The sequence below is a fragment of the Rattus norvegicus genome, chromosome 9, assembly GCF_021556685.1.
Source record: "Rattus norvegicus strain SHRSP/BbbUtx chromosome 9, alternate assembly SHRSP_T2T, whole genome shotgun sequence".
NCBI classification, from domain to species: Eukaryota; Metazoa; Chordata; class Mammalia; order Rodentia; family Muridae; genus Rattus; species Rattus norvegicus.
In genome coordinates this window covers 89,083,650-89,108,166 of record NC_141542.1, presented here as the reverse complement: position 1 = coordinate 89,108,166, position 24,517 = coordinate 89,083,650, and the positions used below count along the sequence as shown (strand labels likewise).

The 24,517-nt window shown below is 44.3% G+C and overlaps 1 protein-coding gene across 4 annotated transcripts; it reads right to left on the bottom strand.

Moving 5' to 3' along the window:
• Positions 1-342: 342 nt before the first annotated feature.
• Tmem169 (transmembrane protein 169) lies at positions 343-24,454 on the bottom strand. Of its 4 annotated transcripts, NM_001432544.1 has the most exons (4): positions 24,377-24,454; positions 20,500-20,521; positions 5,456-5,853; positions 343-2,753 (listed from the first exon to the last, which is right to left on the bottom strand). In NM_001432544.1, exons 3-4 carry the CDS (start codon positions 5,724-5,726, stop codon positions 2,131-2,133), a joined length of 894 nt encoding a protein of 297 aa, NP_001419473.1. In that variant the 5' UTR covers positions 5,727-5,853; positions 20,500-20,521; positions 24,377-24,454; the 3' UTR covers positions 343-2,130. The 4 variants fall into 4 exon arrangements, with proteins under 4 accessions (NP_001419473.1, NP_001103044.1, NP_001419471.1 ...); NM_001109574.2 differs by lacking the exon at positions 20,500-20,521; NM_001432542.1 differs by lacking the exon at positions 20,500-20,521 and having other exon boundaries at positions 24,381-24,454.
• Between the last annotated feature and the right edge of the window lie 63 nt (positions 24,455-24,517).

The following is a 24,517-nucleotide window of genomic DNA, read 5'->3' as shown; positions in this document are numbered from 1 at the left end:
CCGAAAAAAAGAAACCCCCCCCCCCAAAAAAAAGGATGTGGAAAGACAGTTCAGCAATTAAGGGCACAAGAGCTTGGGTTTGGTTCCCAGAACCTGCAGAGATGCTCACAACCACCTGCAACTCCAGTTCCAGGGGCTCTAATCCCTCCTGACCTCCTCAGAATCAGATGTGCATGGATGCCCTTACATATATGTAGGCAACACTCATACACTCAAGATTAAAAAAAATCTTCTAAAGATCTCTCATCCATGTGACTCTCAACAGGCCCACCTGTTTCCTGAAAACGGCGGCATTCAGAGCTATTTTGGAGAGCCCCCAAAATAAAATAAGTAAATGCTAACCAGAGTTCATTGTCTTTATTTTCATTTATTTTATTCATATCTCTGGAAATGCACCAGAAAGCACCACAGCTGTCCTCAAAAATACTGGATACATTTTCTTTTCCTTTTGAGCAAACTAGTAACAGGATTTTTTTTTTTTTAATTCTCTGAAAGTGAAGTTCAGCACCATACATTAAATAAATGTCCCTGGCAGGCTTTTGGGGAGCTTGATCAACCCCTCTGGTTCACTGAGTGCTTCAGAGCACTTCCTTCTGAGACACACACACCAAAAAAAAATTAAATTAAATTAAATTTTAAAAAATGATCATCACTCTTTTTAAGAACCCAAACCCCAAAACTCGCTGACCTCTTAGGACTCAACTTTTTTTTAAATCAGGATACTCTTAAAAATGAAGTTGTTATTTCTCCAGTCCAAAATCTTTCCATCTAGATTAATCTGTTATATTACTCCTAACCCTGTCAGAGAAGCTTCATGTTATAAAGGTCTGAGAGAATAAGGCTCCTGGGTTTAGTGAAACCACAGGCTAGCTGTGGTTTATATTTTGAGCTACTGATCCCTGCTGGGTTAGCATTTGGAAGATGTACTCTCTCTCTTCTCCATCTTTATAGATTAAATATTGTTAATCCCTGTTCCCCTTCCTTTCCAGGAAGAATTGTGCTATGATTGTATGACCTATGCTCCTATCTAATGGGTCTTCCCAAAGAACCCTGAAACCACTTGACAAAAGGTAAGTTGCCAAGTACATGAGATACTACTATCTAAGGCATAAGCATAGTGCATGTAACTCAGATCTATGTATAAACTCTCCATATAAGACTAGGGCCAAAATAATTATATGAGTAAACAAACAAATAAATAAAGCTGCATTAGAATTTGGAATTCTGGATGTATCTAAATACCTGTCCTAAGATGTTGATTTGTACTCAACTACCCAACAGCCACTATTCCCCTTTTCTCAAATTCACATAACCCCAGTAATCATCTAAGAATATAGTTACCCAGATGAAAGATTACATTTCCCAGCATCCTTTGATTGTGAGGTCATGTGACTATAGTGTGGCCAATGAGAGACAATAAATATTGAGAGGGAGTACGGGAGGGGGTGGACTTTTAAAGCCTCCTTAAACAGGTTGAGTGTGCTCTCCTTTCCATCTCCATTGGTATGACAGTTAGAGATGTAGTCAACATTGAGGAGCACTGAGGATCACATTCCGCTATCCTGTGAACTCCAGAAAATTTAATAGAGTCTTGGGATGGTCTGCCTCCAGCATATGTATAAAAATGATGTGCGTTTCTCTCTTGTTTAGCACTCTGATGTTTGTGGCTTTAGTTATATGCAGTTCTATCTAAATACAGTAATGCACACAGTCTTTAGATTAGTAGCCTAGCTCCCTAAATGTCTTGCTTCATTCCCATCTATTTTCTTGGTAGATTGTCACCTCTGAGCCTCTTTATATTTTCTGTCACATTTAGGCACACACTCCCCTGGGTTATAGTCACCAATAACACGTTTGGGCCCCTGAAGAAATTTACGATTCATATCCCACATAAGCAGTCATTTTAGGGCAAAGAGTCAAGAAGCATTTGTATTTCAAATGAACTGCTTTGGCACAAGTCGCTTTTCTGTTTTGCACCACCTTGAAATAATGAAGATGGTGGGATACACCAGTGTGAACTTGGATTTTCCAGGACTATAGAGGGTATTAGATAGTTTAAGGAAAGACTCTAGATTCCGTAGTATGGACTATAGACTACTACTAGGGCCGGGGAAGGAAGTCACCGGCGGTCTACACAGTAGAGGTTTCTACTTCCGGGATGGGGTCCTTGTTGGAGAGATTGCTGGAGATATTATCAGACTCCAGCAGCTCCACAATGCTGTAGGGAGAACAGTCCTCCAGACCCAGCTTGCTGCAGAGCCAGCCACAGAAGCCCTTCTCCATGTCACAGGCAGCCCGCCACCATGCTGCCCAGGACCATGAGAGCTGGACCACGGCAGCATAAAGCCCCAGGGAAGAGGCCATAGCCATGATGAGCACTGGATAGAAGAGAATGAGGCACGGGCAGCAGGAAATCTTATGCCAGAAGGTCCTTTCTTCATTGTACACAAGAAAGATGTTGTACCAGGTAATGGTGCCATAGTAGAAAGACACAACAAAGGAGAGGACAAAGACCACAGGCAGGCAGACTAGTGTCCAGAGGACCACATGTGGCCCCTGGTCTGCCCCCACCTGACAGGCCCTTCTTCCCTCGGGTGCTGCTTCCCTTGACAGCTCCTGGGGTTTGGTCAGCTCCTGCAGCTCCTTCTCTGTCAGAGTGACGTGGATATCCACCATCTGACCCTTTTTCTTCCCTCGTGTGATGGTCCCAGTTAGTGTGACATAGCGACTGTCCAGAGGCATGTTCCACATACCTGCAGCACACAAAGGAGATAAGCATCAAGAACTGAAGAATCCACGGTTCATCTCAGTGCCATCCTGAGGCCCGGCCTGAGTGGGAGTAGCACAGCGAGTGAGTCAGCAGCAGACTTAAAATGGATCTCCTTGGAAGGCAATCTCTGCTGCTATTACTCCCACAGAGGCCGCCACCTCCACATGTGTGGCCCTGAGAAAACTGTGAGCAAGATAAACAGGTCCTTCCTATTGTTTCTACATTTGTCTGGACCACAACTTTGACATAGTCTCTGTAATAGAGAGACTGGAACCTCTTCACCACTTCAGGATCCTGTTATGAAGGCATTATTTATGAGTATTGACCTGTGCATAAAATGTGTGTGTGTGTGTGTGTATGTGTGTGTGTGTGTGTGTGTGTGTGTATTCCCCCTCCCTTCTCATGTCAAGCTCTGGGTTTCCCTGAGATGGGGAATGCAGTATCTCATGTCTAAAGACAACCTAAATCTTAAGTCTAAGCTATAAATATCCACTCACTCTACACACACACACACACACACACACACACACACACACACACACACACACACACAGAGTGATGAGTTGAGTAGATTTGGCCCCATAGACTCCTGCTTGGCCCATCGGGAATGGCACTATTAGGAAGTATGGCCTTGTTGGAGTAGGTGTGGCCTTGTTGGGGTAGGTGTGGCTTTGTTAGAGGAGGTGTGGCCTTGTTGGAGTAGGTGTGTCACTGTGGGGGTGGGCTTTAAGGTCTCCTATGCTTAAGCTCCACCCAGTATGGAATTCCAGTCTCCTCTGACTGTCTGCCAAAGTCAGTTTCCTCTTGGCTGCTTTCTTTTTTTTTTTTAAATATTTATTTATTACATATAAGTATACTGTAGCTGTCTTCAGACACACCAGAAGAGGGCATCAGATCCCATTACAGATGGTTGTGAGCCACCATGTGGTTGCTGGGAATTGAACTCAGGACCTCTGGAAGAGCAGTTGGTACTCTTAACCACTGAGCCATCTCTCCAGCCCTTGGCTGCTTTCAAATCAAGATGTAGAACTCTTGGCTCCTCTAGCACCATGTCTGCCAGGGTGGTACCATGCTTCCTGCCATGACAAGATAAGGACTAAACCTCTGGACTGTAAGCCAGCCCAATTAAATATTGTCCTTTATAGAGTTGCCTTGGTTGTGGTGTCTCTTCACAGCAATGGAAGCCCTAAGACAGACAGACAGACAGACACACACACAATATTATATATATATATACATATATATATACTATACACACATATGTAATTAAAAAATTTAAAAAATATGTAAGTCAATGCCTGTCTTGCTTGACAGTCCCCCGTGACTTCCACTGGCTCTGACAGTTCCCAGCCCTCCACTGTGCCCTTTCAAGATGCGCAAAGCTCTAGCCTGGCTTCCCTTGCTAACCTTTCACCTCCTCCCTTGGTTCTATCTGCACACTAACAGAAACACCCCTTCCATAGGCCAATGTTGTTCTCACCTCAAGACCCTTGCTGTTTTCAAAACAAAACACACACAAAACCCCCCTCTGCTCCACATCTTTCTTTCCTGGTCATCGTGTTCCTTGGATAAGTTCAAATGCCACTTCTTTGGAGAGGTCTTCTGTGGTACATAGACCCTCCCCGCCACCCTCTGCCAGTGGTCATCTCCCTGCTATTGAAGGTTGGGTTGTCTTTGGAATGATTATTACCACCTGAGGTCATCGTGTTCACTGTCTTCCCAGATTAAACGCTCAGCGATGAGCATAGGGAGACTGCTCACGTTGTCGACTCTGAACTTGAGTCTTAACATCTGTCCTTCTGCATGCCTAGGCCTACCTAGTACTGCACGATGGTTCTTAACATAGATAACCTGCAGACTCCCTGATATTCTTAAATGGAGGACACAGATAGAAATTTCATGGTGGAATTCCTAAGAATTTCTGTATCACACAGTTTCCATACTATGTATCTTCATGAATATTGACCAGGTCCCTACAGTGTGGTGGATGTGACTTTAACTAGTGCCTGAGGAGTATGAGTGTATTATCTATTTCCACCTAATGATGATATCATATTTCACACAAATCTTGACATTCCCAAAAGTGAAGAAGGAATATTGTATCTCTTTGACTTCAAAACTTAAAACAGTCTCTTTCTTCTTTCCTTTCTTTCTTCCTTCCTTCCTTCCTTTATTTCTTCCTTCCTTTCTTCCTTTATTTCTTCCTTCCTTTCTTCCTTTCTTTCAGTTTTACCTTTTGTTTTGTTTTGTTTTGTTTTGTTTTGTTTTGTTTTGTTTTGTTGAGACATGGTATCACTGTATACCCAAGGAGGGCATCCAATTCATGATCTTCCTGTCTCAGCCTCCCAAGTGCTGGGATTTTAGGTGTAAGCTACCACACCTGGCTGCCTGTTCACAATTATTATGAAAGATAATGACTGTTGTTCTTTATATATGTTAATTAATTAGCCTATAACACCACTTCTCTAACACTAGCAGTTGTGAAAGGGTAGGGATCCCGCCCCGTCTGGACTACAGCACTGCAGGCTAAGTAACTATTGTCAGTTTAATGAGTGAAGACAGCAACCCCTCAAGGTATGCATCATCAGAAAGAAAAAGCCAGAAAGCCGGTGCTCATCTGCTGGAGGGCTAACCCCACTTTGGTTTTCTTCCTGTCTTTGAACCAGGGGCTCCCGAAAGACTCACCATCATCTCCAGGGTAGTCCAGGAAGTCCTCCCCCTCTTCTTCCTTAGGCCGATCTCCAGCTTCAGATTCGTCAGGTTCCTCATCCGTCTTCTCATTATCTGACCGATAGATGATGATGGATTCTGGGCGAGAGTCTTTCCTCCTCTTCTTCCTACGGCCCAATGTGGATTCCCCATCCAGGGCCAGGACAGCAGCCACCGCCCTCCTCAGTGAGCCGTGGTGGGGGCTTGGGAGCTGACCCTGGCTTCCCACCGGTGCTGAGTCTTCCATCCTAGGTCTGAGAACGAGCTGAATTTACGGAAGAGTCTGGCTTGTCTGCGCAAACTCAAGCACCACACATCACACGGCTTCCACCCAGAAAGGACTATGCAGACACGCCCCCGAGGATGACTGCGACCTGAAAAACAGAAAGGCATCAGCCGGAACCATATAGGGCAGGCTGGAGATAAATTGGGAAATCAGTGTAGGAGGGAGGGGTCCATAGAAATCCTCTTTCGGTAACAAATACAGAATAAACGTGGTATTACAAAAACCTCGTTAGTCCAGTTAAAGGGTGCAGAGTGTGGGCGTCAGTGAGGAGGTCCACAGGCAGGTAAGAGTGAAACCCAATCTTCCTCTCATCATGAGTGGAGACTGTCTTGGCAGGGGCCAGTACTTTGGACTTCTGACTACATTCTGAATACATTCTAACAATACCCAAAAGGAAGTAGGGTAGTGAAACCTCACTAACCCCATCTACCTTGCTATGGAAGAACCCGACTCCTGGTACAAAATGCCCTCGGGAAGTTTCAGGAATCTGGGTTGCTTTCACTTTCAACACTGCAGAACATTCTTTTGTTCCGCAGCTAAGCCAGAAAGAAAAGAAAAGACAGAGCATCGTTTAGAGAAAATGTGGGCACACTATTTACTGCCTGCAAACTAACCCTGCATTAGTATTGCTTTTCTAGGACAGTGGTTTTCAATCTTGTTAATGCTGGACCTCTTCTAACACAGTTCCTCATGTTGCGGTGACCCCTCCCCCCAACCATGAAATTATTTTCGTTACTATTTCTGTAATTTTGTCATTGTTATGAATTGTGATGCAAATATCTGATATGCAGGCTAACTGTTATGAGACCCCTGTGAAAGGGCCGTTTGACCCCCAAAGGGGACCAGATGTTGAGAACTGCTGTTCTAGGAGAAAGTTAGGAGCCTCTATCTGGGGCTTAAAAGCACACCAAGAGAATCAAGACAGATGAGCTCTGACGTAAACCCAGATGACCTCTCAGGAGGCTGCAATCCATTTTTGAGCTTGAGCCATCCCAAGGAATCCTGTGTTGCTGCTGCTGCTGCTGCTACACGGTGAACATTAGCAACACCCCACCTGTCATAGTTAGTTAACCAGCTACTCACAGGGGGAAAACTGTCATTATGGTAAGTGTCAAACACTTATAAGGGGAAGCCTTTTATTATGGAAGATGGCAAACTTACATACAAGTAAGACACACTTTAATGCGTCTTCCTGACAGCCATCACCTACTTTCAAGAGTAACTCACAATGTGGGGCTGGTGAGATGGTTCCGTGGTAAGGGAGCTTGTTGTCAAGCCTACAACCTGAGTTCCAGCCCCTGTGGGGGAAGAAGAGGACTGTCTCCTGAAAGTTATTCTCTGACCTCCACACACTCACCGTGTCATGAACATGTGTGCGTGTGTATGCGTGTGTGTGCACACAATAAATAAATACGATTATTTAAAATGCTGTTTCAGAGCCAGGAGGTGGTAGCATGGGCCTTTGGTCCCAACACAGGAGGCAGAGGCAGGTACATCTCAAGGCCAACCTGGTCTACAGAGCCAGTTCCAGGACAGCCAGGGGCTACATAGAGAAACATTGTTTCCAAAAAAAACAAAAACACTGTTTCACTGTTTTAAAAATTAATATTAGACAAATTCACAATAGGACTAGAAGATGGCTCAGCAGGCAAGGGCACCACTGAGACTGACAATCTTTGTAATACATCTATGGAAGGAGAGAACCAGCACCCCTAAAGCACTCTCTCTCTCTCTCTCTCTCTCTCTCACACACACACACACACACACACACACACACACACACACTCACACTCACACAATTTTTTACAACCTCACAATAGCAATGTTCTATGTAATTTTTAAAGCCATTCTTTAACATCATTGAATCTGTTCGGATCTTGCTGTTCCTACAAACGGTCTTCCATCTCTTTGCCTATAGCAGCGCCACCTAGTGGAGTTTTCAGCCATCACACCTAAAATGAGGCAGGGCAAATAAGGAAGAGCATTTGCTTGTTTTTTTTTAAGGAATTTATTAATGTATTTTATAAATGAATGTTTGGTCTGTATGCATACCAGAAGAGAGCACTGGATCCCATTACAGAGGGTTGTAAACCACTCTGTGGTTGCTGGGAATTGAACTCAGGACCTCTGGGAGAACAGAGCAGCCAGTGCTCTTAACTGCTGAGCCATCTCTCTAACCCAGAAGAGACAGCAAGAGATGAGGAGTTTTGTAACTCACCTTCCCCCTGCACCCTCCCTAAGAACATCTTGGCACACCTAAAAAAGGTGGGACACAAAAGACACTCCATTTCAGCTCTGAAGCTCTGAGCATTTAATTTACTTGAACGCTCATTCCCTATCTTAGCTTGAAATTCCTAGTGCCCAGAAGACAGGCAAGGGAGATGCAGAGGACAGCAGACACTCTAGTCAGGAAAGCACAGGGTCATAGCAAAGCCTTCCATGCTGTTTTTTTGTTTTTTTTTAATTTATTCATTTATTATATATAAGTACACTGTAGCTGTCTTCAGATACACCAGAAGAGGGCATCGGATCTCTTTACAGATGGTTGTGAGCCACCATATGGTTGCTGGGAATTGAACTCAGGACCTCTGGAAGAGCAGCCAGTGCTCTTAACCACTGAGCCATCTCTCCAGCCTGCCTTCCATGCTGTTATCTGTGCCCTTTAGGGAGGTATAAAGTGATCGCCTGTATCACGGTCCTACAGCTTCTTGGGTGTCCGTTTTACTGAAGGACGTGGATAGTGGGAAGCAGTTTTGTATTAAACAGACACTTAGGGAATAGGGCTGCATACCTATATACATTTTTAAGGAGGGAACTTGGAATCCTTACCCTTCAGGAGGACCACATCTTCCCAGCCACTCCATGTAGGTCCCTCAGTGCTGAGCCGTTTTGGTGAGGAGTCCTGACTGAGCTCATTGGGGAGTCCGTCTGCTTTGACTCTTCCTGGAGATAATCGGTGGGCTCCTTAGCCCAATGAATTCACAGCCCAACAACTTAGGGGATCGGTTACACTTAAGCATAAATGTTTTTAACTTCTCAGTGTTCTTAACTTTGTTTATCTCATTCAAAATTAAAAACTCCATCAAGGTTCCTTAAATTTTTTTTGCAGGAGTGTGGTTATTTAAATAAAAATGCCTCCCATAGGCTTATATATTTGAATGCTTGATTATTAGGGAGCGGTGATACTTGACCAGAATTAGGAGGTATGGCCTTGTTGAAGGAACTGTGTCACTGGGGGTAGGTTTTGAGGGTTCAGATGCTCAAGAGAGGTCCAGTTGCTCCTCCTTCCTGCTGCCTGCTGATTCTGATGTAGAACTCTCAGCTACCTCTCTAGCACCATGTCTGCCACTGTGCTCCCCACCATGAGGACAATGAACTAAACCTCTGAATTATAAGGCAGCCCCAGTTAAATGCTTCCCTTCATCAGAGTTGTCTTGGTTATGGTGTCTCTTCACAGCAATAGAACACTCTCTAAACCAAGGAGCAATATTAATACAAGTTATTTTTATTTAAAATAATGTTCAAACCATGAATTTTGATCATATTCTTCTTCTATTGTTTTGGTTCGGTGCCTTTTTTCTTTTCTTTTCTTTTTTCCTTCGGAGCTGGGGACCGAACCCAGGGCCTTGCGCTTGCTAGGCAAGTGCTCTACCACTGAGCTAAGTCCCCAACCCCATGCAATACCCATGGAAGCCAGAAGAGGGCATTGAATCCCGTAGGGCTAGAGTTACAGACACTTGTGAGTTGCCATGTGGTTTCTGGGAACTGAACTCAGGACCTCTGGAAGAGCAGTCGGCGCTCTTAACCACTGAGCCATCTCTCCACTTCGGTGCCTTTTTTCTTAAAATACAAGGTTATTATGCAAGTGCAAATAACTCCCTCTAAACACAGTGCCCTCTGTAAAAGATGAGAACCTGTGGGTTCATGCTGTTTATTGAGGGCAATCAGGCATGATCAGGTAATAAAGGGCTATAGAATTTCTTCCTCTAAGCCTCACCTCTAAGAATGCTATCTATAAGCACTGGGCTTAGTTCAGGCGGATGATTAAGGACTTAGGACACAAAGGCAAGACTCCACAATCTGCTTATCCACTGCGGAATCACAAAAGAAAATCAACTACGGGATAAGGTGAAAGGGCAAAGGACAATTATCTAATGCTTGGAAGGTCAAAATTTTCATTCCCTGGAAAATGAATGCAACCAAAGTTTGGAAATACAGAAATAGAAGTGAAACAAAAAGCCACCACCAACAGCTGTGTGTGTTGTATTTGATGAAATGTGACCCCAAGTCCTCCCTGTCACGTGGTAATATCAAAGACACACCATTTTTAAACATGGGCTTTGCTCAGACTGAACAGCATTCTAAGCTCTGCTTGTGTTCGCTCATCCACATCCACAGCCCACCTCTGCTGTGTCACTAGACACTGAGACCATTCAAAGCAAACGAAGGGAGGAGAGACTAAAGAAGTGAGAATACATAGAGGCTGAAGGGTGTGTGCACCATTGGAACCATAGAAATACTCAGAAAGAATGAGAAGGACGTATGGGGATGGGGGGAGTGGAGAATTAGGAACAGAATTAGCAGAGAGCTAAATGTCACTGGGAGCATACAGCCTTGGGGGCCCTGGGGAGGCAGGGTCACACACAGAGTCCAGCTCTTCTCAATAATAAGACATTTGAAAATGAAAAATTTTTTGGTAGTTTAGAAACTTCCATACTAACAGAAGCTACCACTGTGGTTCTTAAGCTAATTTATAGTATGCTTATTAGTAATATACAAGAAGGCCATTTGCCTCCTCTCAAATTTAAAATTGATTTTGTTAAAAGTACATGGGATGGGGTCCTGGGAGTGGATCTGGGAGGAGTTATGGGACAGAACAGAGCTTAAATATTATCTAAATACACTGTATACATGAAGTTCAAAAAATAATAAATATATTAAAAATCACACACAAATAACCGCACTGAACATGGTACCAGACGAGGCAACGCAATGCGTAATACAAACCGAGCACGAATATGTCAGAGACACAGAAATAGCCCAGCATCCTCGTCCTAGAAGCAGCCTAGCGTTTTCTCCAACTACAGCCTCAGACTTGCTGTGGGAGGCTCTGTCACAGACACTAGAGTAATCTCAGACTCACGCCCACTGTCTGACAGACTGTTCTGTCAAAAAGTGGCATCAGCCCTCATAGACAAGCAGGCAGCCTGTTCCTGAGGAACTTTCCATCAGACTTGGGTGTGTTGCCATTCCTGCAGAGGAACAGGCAAAGCTTACTCAACCACAGGTGGACTCCCGGTGTTGCCAGATCTAAGATCAGTTTGCTCACTGCTGTGTTAAAAACCCAGCGTAGACAGAAATTAGTAGCAGTCAGTTTATTCAAGGTGAGCCCTGAGGAAAACAGAGGACACTCTATTCCAATTTCCTCCTTCACTTGGCTCAAGTCTTCTATAGGGATATGAGGGGGTTACAGTGACACTGTGGTTGGTTACAGTGATCATGGGTGGGAAATCCCCACACTGGATGGAGGATTTCTCCAGGCTTTGTCTCCATCATTCTTTTTTTTTAATAAGCAAAGGCGAGGATTATTACGGAGATCTCCGGGCCGACACATATCCTGCGCAGGAGACAGAGGTGTCAACCTGTCTCCATCATTCTTTAAGAGACTAGTTCAAACCAGCTGGACAGCCACATTACTCCTCTAATCCCAACACTCAGGAAGCAGAGTCAAGCAATCTCTGAGTTCAAGGCCAGCCTTGCAAACATTGTAAGGTCCAGGAGAGCCAGAACTACATAGTAAGACCTTGTCTTGAAAACAAAACACAACAACAACAACAACAACAACAACAACAACAACGAAGAATCTAGTTGAACTCAGCTCCACCTCCCGGATAGCATCTGCATTTTCTTCCTAGGTAAACACTTTTCTGCTAGTCAGTTTGTATGAGTTGAAGGGAGGAGGGGTGCAACAAGTTCTGTAAGGACTCCCCAACACCAAATAAAGTGTCATTACAAGTAACAGCAACAACAAAAGTGCATGCCAGGGGCTGGAGAGATGGTTCAGTGGGTAAGAGCTCCTGCTTTGCTAGCAAGAGGAACTGAGCTCAAATCCCCAGCACCCATGTAAAAGCCAGGCATGGTCATGCACCTTTAACCCCAGTATTGCCTTCTGTTTATAGCCTTAGTTCTTAGTTATGCAGTATTTCATGTCACGGATTGTGAGTGGCATTATGAGCTCTCCCTCGTCCCTCCAAGTAGACTGTAAACTTGCAGAGGTCAGGAATTGCCGTATTCTTCTCTGCCACTGGTGGACTGGACACATAACAGATAGTCAGTATATACCTGTTGACTTCTTAGGTCAGAGGAGAAATAAATGATGAGTGTTTTTGAGTAACGAATACATAAGTACTCTGGATGATGGAAAGAAGTGTTAAAAAGAAGACAGTCTAATTCTCCTTCTGACTTTTGTACACATAAAATGCTGTGGTGTGGGGCTGGAGAGATTAAGAGCACTGACTGCTCTTCCAGGGGTCCTGAGTTCAAATCCCAGCAACCACATGATGGCTCACAACCATCTGTTATGGGATCTGGTGTGTCTGAAGAAAGATACAGTGTACTCGTATACATAAAATAAATAAAACTTTGGGGTTGGGGATTTAGCTCAGTGGTAGAGCGCTTGCCTAGTGAGCGCAAGGCCCTGGGTTCGGTCCCCACCTCTGGAAAAAAAAATGCTGCGGTGTTCGGTGTGAGAAACACATTCTGAATCTCTCTCTTGTCTTTTGGATTCTACAAGAGGAAAACAAATCTGCCAGGTTCCCAAAACTTTAATTAGTAGGATCAAGAGACGAAGCACAACTTTGTTCTCCTTTCTGGATCATGCTTGCCCATCCTCTATCTCTATTACCAGGTCAGAGTCTGGTAACCAGCATCGCCCCATAGAACATTAACCTCAAACTGGACTCTTGGTCATCCAGGGGATCAAAAGATGCTCTAGGACTCATGCTTAGAGAAAAATGGTTCTAAGCCATTGGCTTCTAGTCATTGATGCCTTAGTCAGTCCTTCAACTCATCATTAAAAGAGATTTTTGGAGCCAGGCATGGTAACATACATCTGAAACTCCAGAGTTCAGGAGGCCGAGGCAGGGGAATCATGAGTTTGAGGCCAGCCTGGGTTATTTAGTGAGACTTTGTATTCACAAAGAAACAAAGACCTTTGAAAAAGCTGAATAAAATCATGGGGTTTTGTCTTTTGGGTTTTTTTTTTTTTTTTGGAGGGGAGTTGGGGTTTTTTTTTTTGTTTTGTTTTGTTTTGTTTTTTGCCTAAAACCCATTACTATAAAATGAAATCCAGACCTTCCATGTGGCCCGAGGCCTCGTAACATCACTCTCCTGTGCTGTATCACCTCCCTTACAACTACTGTCTGCAACCATTCTGGCTGACTGTATTCTCAAGAGCACCAAATCCTTTCCACCTTGACATATTTAAATGCAGCCTACGTTGGATGATATGTTGTACTACCCTACTCCATCACGTGATCATCTCTTAAGTCCTAAGTTCAAATGTCCCCTCTTCCAAGGCCTTCTTTTCCCACAACCAAAAATGGACCCCTTCCCTTTCATGATTCTTAGTCTTTAAGATAATTTCCCTGTGTAAAACTTATCGGCACTTGTAACTAAGTATTTAATTATTAACAAATGTTCTTTCATCTCTTTGTTGCCTTTCCTCCATAGGTGACCATAAGCTCTGTGAGAGGTGTAGTCACAGGGGAGATCAACAAAGCGATGTTTAAGAAAAAGCTTTAAAGGGCCGTGGTTAACCACTAGCCTATTTTGAGGCTGAGACTAAAGAGAAATAGAAGAAAGATGCTGATGTGTTCCTTTGTGTGCTAGCCATTCCACACTTGGTAGACCCTCCTCCTATATTTATTGTCTTCCTGTATTACTTCTGTTTCTATTATTTTTAATTGTATGTATTAGGAAGGAGTACTGTACACATGAGCGCAGGTACCTGCAAAGGCTAGAGGTGTTGGATCCCTCCAGAGCTGTAGTTACAGGCCAATGTGAATGAGTCCTATTTTCTCCTTTCTAATAATGCAGGTTTCAGGGGGTCACATGATGTCTCTGGTAAAGAGAGCAATCCTAGGCTGGAAAGATGGCTCTGGGGTTAACAGCACATATTGCTCTTGCAGAGGATCCAAGTTTGTTTCTCAGTACCCACATTGGATAGCTCCAGCTGATCTGAAATCTTTGACTTCGTCCAGCACTGACACTCATGTGCATATACCCACAGACAGATGCACGGACATACACATAATTAAAATTAATTGATTAATTAATTAATTAAAGATGACCTTTCCCATCAGGTAGTGGTGGTGCACACCTTTAATCCCAGCACTCAGGAAGCAGAGGCAGGTGAATCTCTGAGTTTGAGTCCAACCTGGTCTACAGAGTAAGTTCCAGGACAATCTGAGTTCCACAGAGAAACCCTATCTTGAGGGGTTGGGGGAGATAGAATTTCACAGCATCCCTTGCAGCTAGGCATGATCAATCAAATGATTAGTTGTCGGAAGCCATACAAGGACAAGCTAATAATTAGCAGGTGATCATCCTGAGATGGCCAGTCTCGGATTATTATATAATCTGTGACTGGTTCACCCTTATTAAGCAAGGTTGTAAGGGATTCATTTAGGAAAGATTCCTGCTATTAAAATGCTTTTCCTGTTGTTATATTAACAATCATTGAGTAATAGCCCACCCCTTTGAAGCAGATCTCTGCAGATCTATGAAGATGTACTGTCTTATAGTGATGCTATATAGATAAATAGATGACTTCTTAGTCTTAATGATGATCCTATAAGAATTCCTAAAATTATGTCAGTGATTATTAAACTCCTTTATAGTGGGACTGCTATTAAGTCTTTTTCTGATAGTCAAAACTGCAGTGAGAACTCTGCCAGTCTCCCAAGTGTCACCAGTTAATTGCTCTTAGACTTTCTCCTACTCAGAGCACATTCCAAGAGGTTGTAAAACAATTAACCAAAGGTCATAAAAGGGGAACTAATGATTTATTATAGGTGGTAGGACAGAGGATAAAATATTGACTGGGTTTATTTACACAAAACTTCACTAATAACTTAGTTATGGTTTTAAACCTTTAGTGGGGCTGGAGAGATGGCTCAGTGATTAAGAGCACTGACTGCTCTTCCAGAGGTTATGAGTTCAATTCTCAGCAACCACATGGTGGCTCACAACCATCTGTAAAGAGATCTGATGCCTTCTTCTGGTATATCTGAAGACAGCTACAGTGTACTTATATATAATAAATAAATCTTTTAAAAAATCTTTCTCTTTCTCTCTCTCTCTCTCTCTCTCTCTCTCTCTCTCTCTCTCTCTCTCTTTCCTTCTTTCTAAAAACAAAAAAAAAAACAAAAAACCTTTAGTGAACCTGTGGAGCTGTGACAGGTGATGGATGGCCAAATAATTACTCCTGATGGATATGCATGTAAACATTCTCTGTTGTAAACTTCTATTTCAATTTATGATTTGATTTTTTTTATAAACTGTGGTGAACTTTGTAACGTGATCTGAAAAGATGTTTAAGTGCAGAGGACAAAGAGAAGGGACTGGACTGAGCTGGAGGGGACTGAGCTGAAGAGCCAGGACTGAATGAAGGAAAACTGAACTGAATTGAGCTAAGGAGAACTGAGCTAAAAAGATCTGGGCTGAGAAGAAATGCAGAGTGGAATAACTTAGAGACTACAAGAGAGCAATGTGCAGAATACGGAGAAAAAGAGGAAAAAAGATGAAGCTGCAGAGAGCAGAAGGAACAGGCAGGTTTTTCCCTACCATGTGATAGAACAGGTCCTTTCTTAATAGCAAGACTAAGGTAGGCTTAGTCTTATTAAAAGGAGCAAGCCTTTTCTCTCACAAACTTGGGTTTAATTCATTTAGCATTAAAAGGGTAGAAGCTATTTCTTTCTCTATGCAATAAAGATTGGAGCTCATCTTTCATCCAGAATGAGTGAGTTCTTTCTGCCCTCGTGCTTGGTTTTTGCCCTATATGAATATGTAAGTATGGATGTGTGTGTAATATGTAATTGTGAGAATGTATGCATGTGTGTTTATAAGAATGTAATTGTGAGGATGCATGTAAGTTAGGCCCAACTGGTTTGAGTAGAAATGTATAAATGAATCTGTATATGAAATTATATAAGTTTATGCATATTTGCCTATGTAAAAGTTTTTCCTTCTGCAAGCGCTATTCGCTTCTCTTGGTTCAATAGAAGTTTATTGCTCCAAACTTTCTCTTAGATTGACAAGCAAGAAGCATAGGGAAAAGCAATTAATCCTCTACTTTATCTCCTGCTGTTTTAGAATGAGGTGCTAAATGCCAGAGACTGCAGTTTCTGGCCTCAGAGGAACACAGAAGGCTGGTCAGTTACAGTAGCAGAGCATAGTGACTTAGACATAGATAAGTAAATCAGCTACAGTAACACAGTAACTTAGATGTAGATAAGTAAACTTATTATTATACAGCAACCCTAAGTATCTCGTAAGACAAAGTCTTCCCTCCACTGACGCTCTTCCCCCTCTGCTGCCTCAAGAAGAACCAACGAGAAAGAAGACTAATGCCAGGGCTAGCCCCCCAGCAATTAGTGTCTGGATACATGGATGTGAGTATGCAGTTTTACTGTCTTTCCCTCTATTTCTCTTTTAGGAGTTGGGACATGGTCCTTCCATAGTCCATTCAGATAAAAGCAGCCCCTTAGTGACAGCAGAAGAAGGACGCAGAAAGAGTTTAAGTATAGGACCATATATTCTTTTTGTTCAGACTGAAATTATGTGGGGAGGGGAGTCTTGTATTAATCCACAATTTTGGTTTTCTGAATATAGGCAGATAGAAATTCAAAATTCCAAAGCAATTTATATCTCAATCCCTCTGCTGTATCACTGGTATATACACAAAGTTTAAGGAGCATTCTGGACTCAGAACACAAAACGACATGATCCCTGATAATGGATAACTTAAGTCATTTTGATTCTTCTGGGAAGCCCAGAAATTCTGAAACTCAACTATCCAATACAAAGAACTATTCCATGAATACTGGCTAAAGTTCTATCAGAAATCCCCTAGAGGTCTGAAGAGATGGCTCAGCAATTAAAAGCACCAATAGCCCTTCAAGAAGACGAGGGTTCAATTCCTAGCACCCATGTGGCAGCTCACAACTATCTGTAACAGCAGTTTCAGGGAATGTGACACACTCCTCTGCTTCCACATACTCTTGGAAGATATGTTATGCACAGACAGACACGCAAGTGAAACAACCATAGGTATGAAATAACAAGTTTAAAAAAAGAGAGAGAAAGAAAAGAAAAAGAAAGAAAGAAAGAAAGAAAGAAAAGAAATCCATTGAGGAGCTCAGTGTAGCCCAGTACATATAATAGGAATAGGACTTGATGCTTGCAATAAGAGGGTCAACAATGATGTTTTATTAAATAGAAGTTACTTATATATCACTAAAAATCTTCAAAGTTCAAACCCTTAAAATGAGTAAGCCTACAGCATCTTTGGAGGGCCAGGCAGATCCCATGTAACCAATGGGATTACTGGTCTACCTCCATGCCAAACCTGTAGAACTGCCTCTCTGCATCATCGTGGACGGTTCAATGTCGTGTTATTTCCCTACAGTCTGTTCACACTACCTCTCTGCTCCCAACTAATCCAGCACATTCTTCTACTCAGATAATTCAGCTTAAATTACAGCTTTAGTAGATGCAGAAACCAGGGAACCTAGAGGCCTGTGCTTTCATGTGCACTGCAGGGTAACTAGTGAGTAGGGTTGAGGTTTGACTGGAAAGAGTTAATAAAGGCAATGGCACCAAACCTTGACAGTAGAGCTGGATGTGTAAGTAGCAGGGGTGATTAGAAAGACGAGGGCTTGAGTCTCATCAACTAGGAAGTTACTGTGACTTTCCCTTGCAGCCACCAAGTACACTGTCCAACCAATGCCTTTAAAAAAGGCTGGTCTGTTTGGCATGAGTTGTATAAAGTTTCATGGGAAAGTTTCTGGTTTAAATTTAGGTGATTGGCCCAATTTTAAATAAATGACTGTGCAGACAACTAACCAAACAAACTGTGGACTGGCCACATGCCACACTGTTGGTGGACAAGAAGTTTCCAATCAGGTGCTGTTGAAAAATCCTAGGCGTGGTCTTTTGCCTCTTTCTCATGTTGCAGCTGATTTGCTGTGGCTACAACTGTACAAGTATGGAGGGCTGTCTTTCCAAAGTCTGCCACTACACGGTGGAATGTGCCCTGCGTCTGACTTACTGCCCTTCCCACTCCCCCACCCTACCCCACCCCGATCTGAGTGTCTGTCACTCAAGGATCACACATCACCGGTCTGGGCTGGCCAAAATCTGCTCATTATAACTGACCACTGTAAGGTATGCCATCAACAAGGAAACAAAGTGTTTATGGTTTTACCATCAAAAGTTACCAGCCATTCTTGCAGAGTCTCCTCTAAGGTAGAAGGAACTGAGCTCAGGCCTGTATTAGGTGACTGGAATTGTGGTAGAGCAAACGCAAAACCTCCCTGCCTCCAGCTGGTTGCTGTGAAGGGGCAGTGAGCACAATCAGGACACAGTTTGCTTCTCTCTGTCCTCTTGTAACTAGAGTAAAATTTGACACATTCTACAACTTCAGTTGCTTTTTGTGAGGTTCCAAACCCAGGACAAATGGCCAGGTGCCTATTTAACATATCAAAGTGAATCCTGCTACTAGGTTCTCCCTGTAGTCCCCCAGACCTTTCCTGTTACAGTCCCCTATGGCTAGTATACCTGCCCTCTTCCATGAACTTTCCAGCCCAGTAGTTTATATAAGGCAACCATTTTGGTTACTCACTCTCTTTGTACCCAAAAATACAGCAGCCTAGCCTCCTGGCTCCTGCAACTGGCTCCCCTCTTTTTCTTGTCCTTTTCCCTCCCCCCCTCTTCCCTTCCCATCTCACCCCACTAGCTCAGCTCAGGGTCATACCCACTCTGGCTACACTCTCCCTTTTATCTACAGTAAACCTTCTCTTTCCTTGCCTTTTCCTTTGTATTTCTGTTATTCACTCACTTGTGTTTATTTTTTTACTACGTATATTGCAGTGAGGGCACATTTGTGGGCCACGGAACACATAAAGTGGCAGAAGAGAGCTTTTGGGGGTTGGTTCTCTCCTTCCACCATGGGGGTCCCAAAGATCAAATTTAGGTCTTTGGGCTTGTCAGAGGACACCCCTACCCGGTGAGCCATCTTTGTTGGCCCTTCACATGCCGCTACTTTTACAGATCTACTGATTTGGAGGAGGGATGAAGAGATAGTTCATTGCTTAAGAGCACTTGCTGTTCTTGCAAAGGACCCAAGTGCAGTACCTGGCGCCCATGTGGTAGCTTAACAACTGTTCTACATTCCAGTCCAGAGGACCCAGTGTTCTCTTTTGACCTCAAGGGTATACCAAGCATGAACACAGTGCTCAAATATGCATGCAGGCAAAGCTCTCATACATAATGAGTATGAGTAATATTCTTTTGAAAAGCAATTACTAACTTGGAAGACCATGCAGCTGAATGATATTAGTCTCCCGCTGAGGTGGTGTAAATGGTACCCCTGAAGCAACCTAACGTTGAGAGTGCTGCTTCTCATGGTCAACTTTTTCCAGCCTGCATCTTAATGCCTAACTGGAAGAGTTAGTCATTCCTGGGAAAAACCAGCTGAGACAACATGTAAACTTTACAAATCAGTAACTTTAAGTAAAGTTTATAAAGTTTCTTGGCTGGCTGGCAGGCAGGCAGGCAGGCAGGCAGCCACAGTGGTGCACACCTTTAATCCCAGCACTTGAGAAACAGAGGCAGGCGGAGCTCTGTGAGTCTGAGATCAGCCTGGTCTATAGTGGGAGTTCTTGGTCTGCTACCTAGTGAAATCTAGCCTCAAAAACAAACAAACAAACAAACCATTAAGCAGTAGAATAGAGAGCTAGCTTCAGTCAGTGAAATGATTGCCACGCAAGCTTGAGGTTGTGAGCACAAGCCCCAGGAAGCCAGAGGTCATGGAACACATGCTGTTATAATCCCAACAGTGGGGAGATAGAGATAGCCCGATTTGGGGATTCCTGACTAGCCAACTTAGTTTGCTCAATAAGCCACAGGCCAAGACAGTCCTTGTGTCAAAAAACCAAGGTCGATGGCTCCCAACGAATGACACCCTATACTGTCCTCCTGCCTCCATACACATGCACACATATTCACATGTACACATACACACAACATTACATTTTTGAAACTATTTTTTAAAGATTTATTATATTTATATGAGTACACTGTAGCTGTCTTCAGACACACCAGAAGAGAGCATCAGATCCTATTACAGGTGGTTGTGAGCCACCATGTGGTTGCTGGGAATTGAACTCAGGACCTCTGGAAGAGCAGTCAGTGCTCTTAGCCACTGAGCCATCTCTCCAGTCCTTGAAAAAGATTTTATTGTCATGTGTGTGCATATGTATGTGTGAGGATGAACATGTGCACAATTTTAGGTTCTTATGAAAGCCCAAAGGTGAGCAGTCAAGATCCCACAGGGCTGGAGTTACAGGCTTCCCAGTATGCATGCTGAGAACCTGTTGGAGATCAGGAAGTGCTCTTAACTCTGGAGCCCCTAAGGTTAAATATTTAACTTGCAGAAAGATAGTTGACTCACCAAAAGCGTGACAGCACACAGCCTGGAAAATGAAAGCACATGTTAACTCAAGGTTACTGCCGCAGAAGAGAAAAGAAAATCCCATCTAGCTCAGCCCATCACCTCAATGCTATTGGCCACCTGTTCCGTCTTCCTTTTCCTATACAAGCCTTGGGGCCTATAGGTTCCCTATACGAACCTTTGAAGAGTGGCACCTCCCCACCACCTTCTTCGTTTGCTGCTTTTCCAGATGAAAGCTTTTCCCTTCTCCAGCAATCTGTCCCATTCACTGGATTTGGGGGTGGACAAATGAAAGAACTCAGTGGGCCAGGCTGGTGGCCCGGGCCTGCGCTATCAGCTACTCTGGAGGTTAAAGCAGGAGAATTGCAAGTTCAGTGCTTGACTGAGCTACAGAGTGCAGTCAAGGGCACCCTGGGCAACTAAGGAAGTCCTTTCTCAAGGTAAGAAATTAAGAGGGCTGGAAATAGAGCTCGGTGGGTGAGTGCTTGCTCCATATACATAGGCCTTTTTGTCTCATACACATACGAAGGCCATTGGTTCGGTCCCTAGTAAAGAGGAAACATACAAACAACACTGAGACTGATTCTGCACCATCTGCCTGCAAAGAAAACAGTTCCTGGTGGCAGGGGCGGTTGTTCATAAAGACCTCGTACGCTCCTACTGTAAGAGCTGAAGATTGGACCCTTTATTTGGTTACCGTCCTACCTATTGTGGTAAGTACTTCCACCCACCCATTCCTGTGCTACAACACAAGACTGAACAAAGACAGAGAAACCCAAGCGTCCCCACGACTGAGCTGTATTCCCAATGCCTAGAGCAGCACCTGGTGCACAAGAACTCTCTGCGCTCCATACTGACTGAACACTCCTATGTGAGCTGTCTTAGAGGGCTCTGGCTTGGAGGCACGACCGCAGTTAGAAGCCTCACTGGTTGGTATTCCTGCTATGCAGAGATTCTGAGAGTCTGCATGTTGTGTGTCACTCTGAGGCAGCAGCTGGTTTGCAAGGGGGTGGGGGTGGGGCGAGTTAACCAGGAAGGTGGGGAGGGGGAGGGTCAGGGAGCTGGGTGAGCAGCAAGAACATCTCAGAGGGGAAAGGAAGCCACTGCTAATGGGCTGTGACAGCACAGGGGGTGTGGATGGATCCTGGTGACAGCAAGCTCTCTTCACCAGGACAAAGGAAGCAGCGGTGCAGAATACAGAGATTAGAGCTGGAGTTGGCCCAAGAAGTCACCAAAGCAACATAGTGGTGATCTAGAGTGAGGCATGGCTCATGAAGGGGCCAGAATTCAAATCTGAAAACAAACGACTTACGGGTGAAATTGCCAGGTGTGGTGATTTTTAGGGGCTAGCAGATCTTAAAACCCAGGAGGCAGAGGCAGAGACAAAGAGAACATGTCTCTTTATTTTAAACCAAGGAGCCCTTGGAGAGATCCCACACTCCCCAACCACAGGTTTACCAGGACTGAGAGAAAGAACTGACTGCTCTGTGGCAGAGTCCCTGCAGCTGACAGATGGCACCTCGTCATGCCCAGTGGACAACTGCCTCCCATCCCAGTCAGTCCTCACTAGAGTTCCTGCCTCAGTCTGTCCAGTGACCACACTCAGCCTCTCTCACTCTCTCTCTCTGTCTCTCTCGCTCTCTCTCACTCACTCTCACTCACTCTCTCTCTCTTGCTCTTTCTTGCTCTCCTCTCTCTTGCTCTTGCTCTCTCTCACTCTCACTCTCTCTGTCTCGCTTTCTCTCTTGCTCTCGCTCTCTCGCTCTCTCTCTCCCTCTCCCTTTTACTCTCTCTTGCTCTTTCTTGCTTGCTCTCTCGCTCTCTCATTCTCTCATACTCTGTCTTTCTCTCTCTTGTTCACTCTCTCACTCTCTGTCTTTCTCTCTCTTGCTCTCACTCTTGCTCTCTCTGTCTCTATCTCTCGCTCTCTCGCTCTCTCTCTCTTGTGCTCTCTCATTCGCTGTTAGAGAGCATATCTGAGGGAGATGGAGGTTTAGCTCTATAAAGGAATGCTAATGCAAACTCCGTGGTTGGATCTCCAGCATGGCAGATGAACAAACAACCTATGTCACTTTGTCCTTGGGATCAGATAGCTGGGAACTGTATTTTTCTGAAACAATTCTTCAACATCGATATTTACAATTATTTTTAGGGGACTGTGGAGATGGTTCAGCAGGAATGGGTACTAATTTCTGTGCAAGGAGGAAGACCTAAGTCAGATCCCCGAGCCTTAGCTTGTACTCCAGACAGGAGGATTGCGGTGACTCCCTTGGAGTCAACAGGGGGCCGAACTCCTGGTTCAGTGAGAGACCCTGTCTCAAGGGATTACAAGGTTGACAATGACAGAGAAGGGCGTCCAACAATCTCCTCTGGCTTCAACAGGAACACACACACACACACACACACACACACACACACACACACACACAAATATACCACACACACAAAATTTATCTTTACTTAGAGGTTATAGTGGTGCCATTTTTCAATGTGTTCACGAGCACATAACTGACCTAAACGGAAGGCTACCTGAGCTCCTGATCAGCTAGCTACCCAAAGATAGCAGAGAGCTTTAGCTCTTCCTTTCTGCATGTTGGTTGGGATTGGAGAGGGAAGTGCTCCTAAAAAGAGGTCAGAGGAGGGCAGGGAGGTGGAGGGACTAGAAGATGAGATGCTCCCAGCACTGCAGTCTGGCTGGTGGGAAAGACCCAGTGTCTAACTCCACTTTCCATTTGCTTTGTGAATTTTAAGTAGTGGCTCCAACCCCCACCTCCCAAAACAGACACGAATGGCATTTCTTGGCTTAACACCTGGAAAGGGAAAACAGAGCACCCTGGCACATTTAGACAACTTGATGACCTGGGTTCCGTCCTCAGCACCCGTATGGTACAAGAAGAGAACTGACTCCTGCAATTCATCTTCACACACACACACACACACACACACACACACACACACACACACACACACGTAATTTTAATTTTTAAATGAACACACAGAAAGGCAGGGCATGGTATCCCACACCTTTAATCCCAGCACTCAGCAGACAGAGGCAGGTGGATTTCTAAGTCCCAGGCCAACCTGATCTACATCGTGAGTTCCAGGACAGCCAGGGCTAGAGAGAGAGAGAGCTTGCCTCAAAAAAATCAATAATAATAATAATAATAATAACTAATTAAAAACAAACAGAATGTGTGCAATAAATTGTTCCTTGGAACCAACTCAGAGCTGACAAGTTTCTTGCTGAAGGGATGAATTAGAAGGCAGGTTCCAAAAACATAAACCAAGAGGTAAATCTTGTAAGAACTACGGAACGATTCATCTTTTTTTTTTTTCCTGCTGTATAACCCAGATGAAACGGATCAGATCTCAAATCTAGGAAAAGGTGCTTCTTTCTTTCATTTCTGGGTGGGGCACCAAGTATGAGGTGAGGCTGGGCCTAAATTCATTTTGTTTAATCATTCATTATTTAGGCTCTGTGGATAACTGCAACTGTAGGCCCTCTTCTGCCCCACACCCTCCTTCCTTCACTCCCTCCCTGAAGATGAAGGGACCTGGCTGTCTTCTCTTCAGCTACCTAAGCCTTTCCCACTTCCCAGCCATCCGCACACAGCAGCTGAAGCCCAGACAGCCAGATGTCTGTTGCAGAACAGCATAGCGAGGGCCCAGACCTGCAGCCTTTCTCTACACAGATGCTCTGGAGATTTAATCTTAATTAACGATGGGAGCTATGGCCCCAAGGATTGGATTTTCAGAACAGAAAATGTCCTTCCCATTTTGTTCTTTCTCATTCTCTCTCTTTTCATTCCTCTGTCGTTTCCCCCAATGTCACCGAAATTTAAAAATAAATAGGAAAATATCGAACGAGGAGTCTCACCCACACGTTCACTGGGACCCAGGAAGGAGGCTGAGGATGCAGAAGACTGCAGGCGGCCGCCAGGAGCGGTCCAGCTCTGGGAGGAGGCCTCGCCCGCCGCGAAGGCGGGCCTGGGCGGGGCCTGGGCGGGGCCTGAGGCGG